At 33.6% G+C, this 9,677-nt stretch overlaps 1 protein-coding gene and 1 long non-coding RNA gene across 2 annotated transcripts; one reads left to right on the top strand and one right to left on the bottom strand.

Annotated features, from left to right (window-relative positions):
* The first annotated feature begins 3,311 nt into the window (after positions 1-3,311).
* Positions 3,312-4,045, top strand: LOC138893257 (uncharacterized). Its single transcript, XM_070177040.1, has 3 exons — positions 3,312-3,437; positions 3,522-3,587; positions 3,694-4,045. The coding sequence occupies exons 1-3, from the start codon at positions 3,360-3,362 to the stop codon at positions 3,862-3,864; spliced, it is 315 nt and encodes a 104-aa protein (XP_070033141.1). The 5' UTR covers positions 3,312-3,359; the 3' UTR covers positions 3,865-4,045.
* Positions 4,046-6,272: 2,227 nt separating this feature from the next.
* Positions 6,273-7,099, bottom strand: LOC104095483 (uncharacterized). Its single transcript, XR_686140.4, has 2 exons — positions 6,819-7,099; positions 6,273-6,571 (listed from the first exon to the last, which is right to left on the bottom strand). It is a non-coding gene; the product is annotated as an uncharacterized lncRNA (long non-coding RNA).
* Positions 7,100-9,677: the final 2,578 nt, after the last annotated feature.

The raw sequence follows: 9,677 nt of genomic DNA, 5'->3' as shown, positions 1-9,677 counted from the left end.
ACCAAAACTATCCAAACTCCCAATTCTTTTGGCTTGCAATTGGCATCGTCAGCTTTAGTAAAGTTTTGAATCTGTTGACTTGTGATCTTGCTTTTTGACTGGAGATGGGACAGATTATATACTTAAGGAAAAAAAGGCTGGGGGAGATCACGGTGAAGCTATGTTGGCAGGAGGGTGGTCAGCTGGCCACTATTCACTGAAAAATAATATTACGTATAAGGTAAAATATTATTTGTTATTGATTAAATATAAATTTTGAATACTCTTGCATAGTCAACTAGCAAATAGTGTTCAAAATTTGAATGCTCTTATTGAATTTCCTGCTTCGCCAGATTATCTATTTTAGGGACACAAAAAAAGGAAAATATTATATTATTAATACTTCAATTTATCTATGTATGCAAATAATTAATTACCACAAATTGCCTCGTTTAAGATTTTGCATGCGTGGAGCTCTTTCTTGGACGTAAAAGTTTAGTATATTGCATGGAATTAAGTAGGACATAATTGCATGTTGGGATATTAATTTAAGTATCAATCCCAATATAATAATTTGTTGTTGTGGTCCCAAACTAATCAAATATATAATTCTGCCCCATCATAAGGTGAGATTTGCAGTGGTTCAGCATCATATACAGTTTAGACTAAAATTAAATTGCATGAAGACTATTCGAAATTTCTATAATTAACATCAAATTAAAGTCTTGATTGAAATGTCATGTGATCCAAGAGGTTAATCATCAATAATACCTTTTGTTTCGTTTCTTTAGTTTAGTTGGGGGTGGGGTGGGAGGGGCTGCATACATTTGCATACCAAAGTCTTTTTCCTCTCCGTCGGATTTTTGTCTTTTTGTCCAGACCTTTCAACTAGGCCAATTTATGTCGCTCCCTTTTTTTTTAACAATATATTAATAGTGTGAATTTTTTTTACTTGGTTAGTATAAGTAATTAAATCCATCAAAATTATATATACTACTCATATGTTTTTAAAAAGAAATGTTGGGTGTGCGAACAAAGTCTCACATTGATAGCTGAAAATATTGGAAGTCTACATATAAGGTGTATGAATCTCTTAATAGTGCGAGATCTTTTGGGGAAAACCGTGCGGGATTGGCCCAAAGTGGATAATATCACACAATGTTAAGAGTGTATTTAGGCTAGTTTAGCCCAACAACTGGTATCAGAGCCCAGGTTCAACGGGACGAGTATGAAGATGGCAGAGTGATGGTGCGCGATGGCACGTACACAAGAAGAAGCTAGTTATGGCTTCGGGTGCCATAATACTCTAACACAATGTTAAGAGTGTATTTGGGCTAGTTTAGCCCAACAAGAAATTATATAAAAACAAATTGACAAGGCAAATAATAACCTTCATAGAAACATCTATTGTGGGTCGAGTATGGGTGTTCTAGTTTTACACGTAACAAAAACAATAATTTAATAAAATTTCACCGGTGAGATTTGAGAAAAATAGTATATACCCTATCACATAAATTAAATCTACAATGGCAAGCATTATCGTGCAATTACTGTCGCTTTTATCTAGAGTAATTTTTGCTAGAAATAAATTGACGATTTATACCTCTTAATCCAGTTTCACTTCTTCAAAGATTTAAATACTTTACTTGTTATTTATGTTTCTTAATATAGGGAATAATTTCATAGACCTTCCATCATGTTTCGTTCCATCACACTAATCTCCCTCTTGGTATATGACACTATGTTTATTTTTCTGATTTTAGTAGGCGTTTGGACATAAAAATTGTAATTTTCTTAAAAAGTATAAAAATGATATCTAGACATGCATTTTACTTGAAACAATATTGCAGTTTTGTTAGTGGGAAAAACGTTTTTCGAATTGTTTTGAAAAAAGTGATTTCGAAAAACTCATTTTCGAAAAATTTCATAAAACTTGCAAAATCTGATGGACAAACATATTTTTGAAAAAAATATTATGGACAAATGGGCCCTTAATTTGTTTGTAACAATTTTTTTAATCTATGAATAAATTAGTCAAATTATAATTCTTTTAGATTAATAATAATTAAATTAAAAGAGTTGTTACTGAAAAATTAAAATAACAACGGTAAGTGTAATATCGTAAACTAGGAGAGAGACTAGTGTGATAGAGAAATACCGACAGATCTATGAAACAATCCCTAATGGAAATAAGTTAAAATTACTTACAGCTTGTTTGGACGGTCGTTATACATCGTTTCATAATGTATTGTATCGTTTGATGAATACAATGTTTGGATAGATTGTATCGTTTGCCGTTGTTTCGTGATATCATGCACCGGCAATATGAAGAATAAATTTAAAATATTTATAAAGAAAAATTATGATACGGGGTAAATTTATTATATAAAAATGTAGGGTAAAAGATAAAATAAAACTATTTAATAATAGTGAAGGGGGATATGAGAGAAAAAGATAAGATAACGACGCAACCACACCAAATCGATCGTTACATAAAGTGACACATTTCGTCGTTACGTAAAGACGGATTTAACGACACGATACAATAAAATTTAAGTAACAATCAAAACAAATATCATTTTTAAAGTAACAATACGATACAATACATCACTATTTGAAATGATCAAGGATCTCACCTTTTCTCCTATAGATAATCCCACTTCAGCTAATAATAATAAAAAATACCCCAATAAATTATCAAACACATTTTCTGTATTAACTACATGCGATGTACACATGCATTACCATGAAAAGGAAGTAAAAAAGGGATGCAACTTTGAACCTTAGACCATCTTTTATTTTATTTTATTGATTATTTGGTGGTGAAACAAAATGTCTATATTTCCATCTACTAGTAATAATTATTTTCTTAATTTCTCATTAATTGAATAATTATTCGTGGGTCTGATGATTATATCAGTGAAAAAGTAATTATAGATAAGATTTTCTTTGTATATCCCTTGGATCAGATTTTATTTTTTACCATTTTTGCAGTACCTTAATATGAAAGGGTTTCAAGAATCAGCAAGCATTTTACGCCACTGGTATCCTAAATAATACGTTAAATAGGATTTTATAATTAGTTAAAATAGTGTACAAATATTTATATTATCAATACAAATTACAAATACTTTTTTTTTTTTTTTGGTTAATAAAATTACAAATACTTCATTGTATCATAATTTGCTTTTGTATCGTGAAAAATCCAATCATATTTATGTCGCACTACCTTTTTAGTGAACCGAAGCGAAATCAAACGGCGACTGATGATCGACCATCTAGATCCAACGGTTCACATTTATTTCGTAGTCTTATATAAACGAAGTAAGATACATTCCACATCAACGTTTGCCCTAATCAATCGAAGAAGAACGACGGCGATGGAGATGGAGAAGCAGAAGCAGAGCACTGAGGAGGATCTTCACATCGATAAGAAGCAGAAAACAGAGAATCAACAGGTTTTTTAAAAATTAGTATTTAGTTTTTACCTTTAGATCTTCGTGTATTTCTCTTTTAATCTGAAGTTTATTTATGATACCTAGGATGAGGCAGCTAAAGCTCCTCGGTCTCTGAAAAAGCCACGCAAAAATAAACAGAAGCTGGAAAAGGTGCTTAAACTAATTATTATAGTAATTGTTTTTATATATTTTTTGTTTTTAATACTTGTAATTTCTAACTGATTATCTCTTTAATATTTTGCTGAATATGCTTTAGGTCGAATATAATTTGGGGTTTAGCTCAGGCAATATTCTGCTTTGCCCGCCAATTTGCTGCCATTTATATCCGAACATATATGATGCTCAAGGAGATAAAGACTTTAAAAACTGGATCCTTGAAGAACAACACAAACGCGTAGTCGCAATGAAGAATCTAAGGAGGTGGTAACTAGTGCAGTATTAGTAGTACTCTTTGATTATTCCTATCTTTAACCCTAATATAACAATAGTTCAGAAGCTTAATTTGCTTATTGGTATGTACTAGTAAAGACTGAATTTTTATGTTAGTGAATGTATTAAGTAACTTGGAATCTAATTATCTAAATGCTATGCTTATCTACCTTTTACTATATGTGGTCTTACCTTAAAACCTTGTGGTTCGGCCCTTCCTCGAACCCGCGCATAGCGGTAACTTAGTGCACCGGGTTACACTTTACTATATGTGTGCTTATTGCGCTTTCTATAACTTTTGTTCTAACATTATTGAAATCCTTTCAGTTTTGTTTCATTCTGACCATTGGAGTTTGGTTAATGTGGTATTGCTTGTGTATGCTCTACTTTTTGCTCTATATTCGGAACTTCAAGCCCTTGAGCTGAGTTTTTATCGGAAACAGTCTCCCTATCTTTAACGTAAGGGTAAGGTCTGCCAACACTACCCTCTGTAGATCCTATTATCTACTTGTGGGATACTGGGTTTGTTGTTGTATTTGGAAGTTCAAGCCATTATGTCGCATGATAAAAAGGTTGTAATTATCTTTGTTTCATGGTCTTGGTTAACAAGTTTTATGGATCAACTTATCCTTCCATGTTAAGTTGTTTTAATGTAAGTTACTCAGTCTTTTAAAAAATGTTACTATGTGTTGTATCCTCCAAAAATAATATTTTTTTCAAGGATCTGACTTGAGTGCGTCAACAATTTTGGAGAGTCCGAGTAACACAGCTTAGGCACAAATTTACTGTTGTCTTTTCATATTTCTAATCTTAGTCTTTCTTGAGTCTCCATTCGAGTTCAATTTAATAATTTGTGTAACTTAGATTCTGGATAAGCGAGTCATTGTACTATTACTGTCTCCCTAGTCTAGCGGCAATTTAAGTCTAACCTTAATCAAGAAAAACATAATCTTGTTACTACCTTTTGGCGTAAACAGTCTTTTTGCCCACCTAGTGCGGGTTAAGGTCTACGTATATACCAATAAAAAAGACAATGAAATATAAAAATCTGATTACAACTGCCAATAGAACTCATTTTTTTTCTTCATACTTAATCAGAGAGGTGTTCAACTAATTCGTACTCGGGCCAAGCAGTGTTTTAAAAGACATAGGTGTGAGAGACGAGGCGTTTTACTTAACGTGGAACGAGGCGTAAACCCCGATACATGGAACGTAGGTCTCATGAATATTTAAATCTATTAATTTATAAATTAATAAAATAGCAAAATAATCACAAATAATATAGAAAGTACATTAAAAAATCAAAATAGATTAATAAACTACAAAAAACAAAGTATTTAGCACTTTTTTTATAAATATAAACAATGCAATAATTTTGAAGTTACTATAAGATAAAACTTAACTATAACATCTTATCTTTCAAACAATTAAAAAATCAATAATATTTTAAAAAATATTATCAAATTACACAGTTTACCTTTTTAAAAGTTAGCAATCAATAAGCTCATTGATAATGTAATTTAAAATATTATTCCTCACGAATAAATATAAAACTGCTTTCAAATAGCAAATTAATAAAAGTTTGATAATTTATGAGAGACAGAACTAAAATATGAATACCTATAGTAAGAGAAGATGTAAATTTTGGCTATTCAAATGATATTTACTCTCCGATGTTCGCAATTAGTAAATATGATCATAACTCGTTATTTTGAGTTATTCTCAATCTTCATATTTATATAGATGAATAAACCTTATTCATTCATTTGTTAAAAAAATTTGAGTGTTAACAATCCTAATTAGGGAAATTGATGCATGATTTGCGCCAGGAACTATTAAGTGAGCCTCGAACAAAGAGCGTTTAGGTGTGTTTTGGATGCACATTCGGGTGCTTGGGGAGTAAGTCTAATAAAACTAAGCCCCACACGTAAGTCTCGAGGCATTTTCTACGCCCAGAAATGTGTCCCAAGAAAACCTTTTAAAACACGGGGGGGGGGGGGGGGGGGACCACTGTAGCTCTGGATAATTTTTCTACTTATGGAGCCAACAACCAAACAACCCCTTAAATGGATAAAAACTTGTTAAAACCTTTGGCTCGCCAAATCACACACTGTAAGATCTCTCCCAAATGTCTCACACTCACAACTAGGGTTGGGCTCGATATTTCGGTTTGATATTTAAGAATTTCGGTTCGGTATTCGATTTATCAATTGTGTATACTAAATACCGTACCAAATTATTTCGATACGGTTCGGTATTTTTTATTTTGGTTCGGTATGATTTCGGCACGGCTTCGGTCTAATAATCGCTAAATAAATAAACTTATTTTGGTTCGATACTGTTGCACCAAACTGGAAACAACAAAATTACCTAATTGACAGAAATAATTTTTGTCCATAAACAAAATTGAGAGAAACAGTTCGAATGTCAAGACAGAAACAATTCGAATGCCAACAAAATTTTTGGCTTTCTGTAGTAGTATATGGAAATTGGAAACACTTAAACTTGCTATCTATAATTCTATATTCTTCTATTTTTTCTATTTGAAAACACCATATTCAAAACAAAATAAAAACACCTGAACATCCAACATTTCAGGAAACACCTGCAGTTACATTTACACACTGCAATTATATTTACTAACTGGAAACACCTGAACAGCCAACATTCTTCGAAAAAAGGCCATCCACAAACAGAGCAAACACCTGAACATTGGCATTCATTCACAATTCAGCAAAACCATAAACACAACCATAATCAGCTCTGTTTAAGGAACAACAAGAGCTCAAAATGCACCTTAGCCAAAATGTTTACTTTCATTTTATTGAACATACCCAAATACCCAATAATCTAATTTCAAGGTAAAACAAATAAAAACTGGTAAAAAGGTTTAAAAAAAGAGTTAATCTTTAGCAGCTCTAGCACAAATTATGGAAGAAACTAGAATCATACCTTTGAATTTTGATTAGCAGCCGATCTCTTTGAAGTCCCAACAAGCTTTTGAAACAACGGCCCATCTCTTTCTGAATTTGTGAAACTATCGCAACAACAGCCGATCTCTTTCTGTATTTGGTCTTCGTTTGCCCGGAATTTGTGAAACTATCGCCCTAAATCGGAATTGACTTTCTGAGGAGTGAGGACTGAGGAGTGAGCTGAGTTTGTGACTGCCTAGTGCCTAATGCTAATGCCCTAATCTTTAGAGTTTAGACTCTAATTGAATAGAGAGTGGGCTTGGGAAGTTGGGATGGGACACTGGAGTGGGCAGTGGGCTGGGAATTATAATAAAGAATTTTGGGCTGGGGCGCTGGGCAGTGAGTGTAGTAGCTAACTATAGGTCCAACTTAAAAAGTCTTTAAAACTTCGGTAATTCGGTATACCGAAATTTCAAGATTCTAATACCGATGACTGTGCCGTAATACCGAAATATCTAAAATGTAATACCGAATTAAATTGAAATATCGAAAAAACCGAAACCGAAATACCGAATTAATTCGGTCCGGTTCGGAATTTAATTTTTCGAATTTTATGTCCACCCCTACTCACAACCCACTCCAACACCTTCTCAAATCCTTACGATCCATAAATCGTTTTTAGTGAAGCCGAGCAAATTGATACGAAAACTGCAAACAATGATAATATTTGTACCTTGAATTTTGGAGAATTATAAACCCCCAATTGATGCTACTGCTGTTGGGAAAATGAAGAAATTTGGGGCGATTGTTATTGGGAAAACTAATATGGATGAGTTTGGCTCGGCTTATAAGGTAGTATATAGTATATTATTCTTTCTCATTTGGTTTATTTGAATTAAACTTGTTAAGAAAATATTTTGCCTAATCACAGAAGCTATTAAACAAAATTTTCAATTAATTCTTTCTATTTTTCTCTTTCTCAATTTCTTTTTGAATTCCCGTTGTAATTGATAAGTAGGGATTTTGACCGCTTATTTGCTCTCTTTTACTTGTGTTTTAGCTCGAAAATGCTTAAAGGTATCCCCGAGAACTAATGAAATGAGCTTTCTTGCAGGAATATTGGGAAACGAGCCAAAGAAGTGAAAATCAACTCAAAAAGAAGTCAAAATTGGACAAGAACCAAAACATGGCAAAAGTGTTTATAGTGCGGACCGCATAATTTTTGTGCAACCACAGAAGAGAGGTTCAGAGACTTGGAGATTTTGAGCAATTGAAGTTGTGCGGACCAGACAATTATTGTGAGGTCGCATAAGCCAGTGTGCGACCGCATTCACTAATATGCGGACCGCAGAGGAGGAGATTCAGAGAACCTTGAAGTGAAGTTGTGCGGACCGCATGAGTATTGTGCGGCCACACTCACAAATATGTGGTCCGTAAAATCAAGTCCAAATCCCAGTTCAAGCTAAGTGTGCGGCCGCACTAAGAAATGTGCGGTCCGCACAACTAAACGAAGTGCGACTGCATCCCAATTTTGTGCGGCCGCAGAAGGCCCAGTTGACCAGTCAAGCTCAAAGTGCGGACCGGAATTATGCGGCCGCACAACCTCCGCAGGGGCATTTTTGTCAGATATTTTTAGCTTAATATAAATAGGACTTTTTGTCATTTTTAGGTTAAGTTGAGTTTTGGGAGAGCACCTGTGTTGTTTTTCTTTACTGCTTTAAGTAATTTTGTACTAGATTTGTCTCCAAACACTAGATTCTCTTTCCATAATTAAATATTATGGATTCTATCTTTATTTCTTCTTTAATTTCTGCATTTTTCATGAGTAGCTAAATTTTTAGCTGGGGTTGTGACCCAACCCTAGTGTGGGTATTTAATGGGTGTTTAATTTAGGGCTTGTTTGTGATTGAGTTAGTGATATTTAGCCTACTTCTTGCTTGAACTCAAGACTTAATGATTGCAATTATTGATTCGTGCCTAATTGACTTAATCTCTACTTGAGAAAGAGTAACTAAGTCTAGGAAAACTTGACTAACAAGAAATTGGGGTGAACTCAAGAAATTGATAGGTAGAATTGGCTAACAAGAAATTAATGTTTCTGTCCTTAACTTCTAAAGAAATTGAATAGGTAGATATTGATCAAATTCCTATTCCTATTCATTAAAAGTCCTACAGACCACCGATGCAACATGTCTTCAACGCGCCTCAGAATGTCGATCTGACAGAAGAACCATCTGCTACCCAGATTATGGTTATTTTTCTTCAAATTTTTTCTAAGTCACTTTCCTGTTCCCACTTAGATAAATGTTAATCGAATGCATGGTTCTTAATTTTTCGGGCTATTCAGGTTACAGAGAATGTGGCCCCTGACATCTCTTTTGTAATGCCAACAACAGAAAATATCCCGAAAATTACAAGTCCTACCATGACAAGTCTAGGAATTTATCAGAGGATATATCTGACATCAAATTCATATTCTACAAGTATGTTGGAGCAAGGCGATAGTTCTACTTTTAAAAAGTTAAAAGAAAGGAGTTTTGCGAGCATTTCTAGGTACTATCTTTATACTTGGTAATTAACTCAACCACATTTGATACATCAAATCTATGTTACAGTGCTTTAGCATGTTCACTTGAATGTGTTGTTGATGTTTCTCTCCTTAACTTCTAAGGCAATTGAATAGATAGATATTGATCAAATTCCTATTCCTATTCATTTAAAGTCCTATAGACCACCGATGCAGCATGTCTTCAACGCGCCTCAGCATGTCGATCTGACAGAAGAGCCATCTACTGCCCAGACTATGGTTATTTTCCTTCAAATGTTTTCTAAGTCACTTTCATGTTTCCACTTAGATAAATGTTAATCGAATGCATGGTTCTTAATTTCTCAGGTTATT

Source organism: Nicotiana tomentosiformis, chromosome 6 (genome assembly GCF_000390325.3).
Source record: "Nicotiana tomentosiformis chromosome 6, ASM39032v3, whole genome shotgun sequence".
Lineage (NCBI taxonomy): Eukaryota > Viridiplantae > Streptophyta > Magnoliopsida > Solanales > Solanaceae > Nicotiana > Nicotiana tomentosiformis.
Note: the sequence above shows the minus strand (reverse complement) of the source record. Positions and strands in the feature narration are given on the sequence as shown.

Excerpts from the sequence above, each read along its gene's own strand:
- LOC138893257 (XM_070177040.1), top strand. The coding sequence starts at position 3,360 with ATGGAGATGGAGAAGCAGAAGCAGAGCACTGAGGAGGATCTTCACATC. Across the intron at positions 3,438-3,521 it reads AGAAAACAGAGAATCAACAG|GATGAGGCAGCTAAAGCTCC; the intron begins GTTTTTTAAAAA and ends TATGATACCTAG. Across the intron at positions 3,588-3,693 it reads ATAAACAGAAGCTGGAAAAG|GTCGAATATAATTTGGGGTT; the intron begins GTGCTTAAACTA and ends AATATGCTTTAG.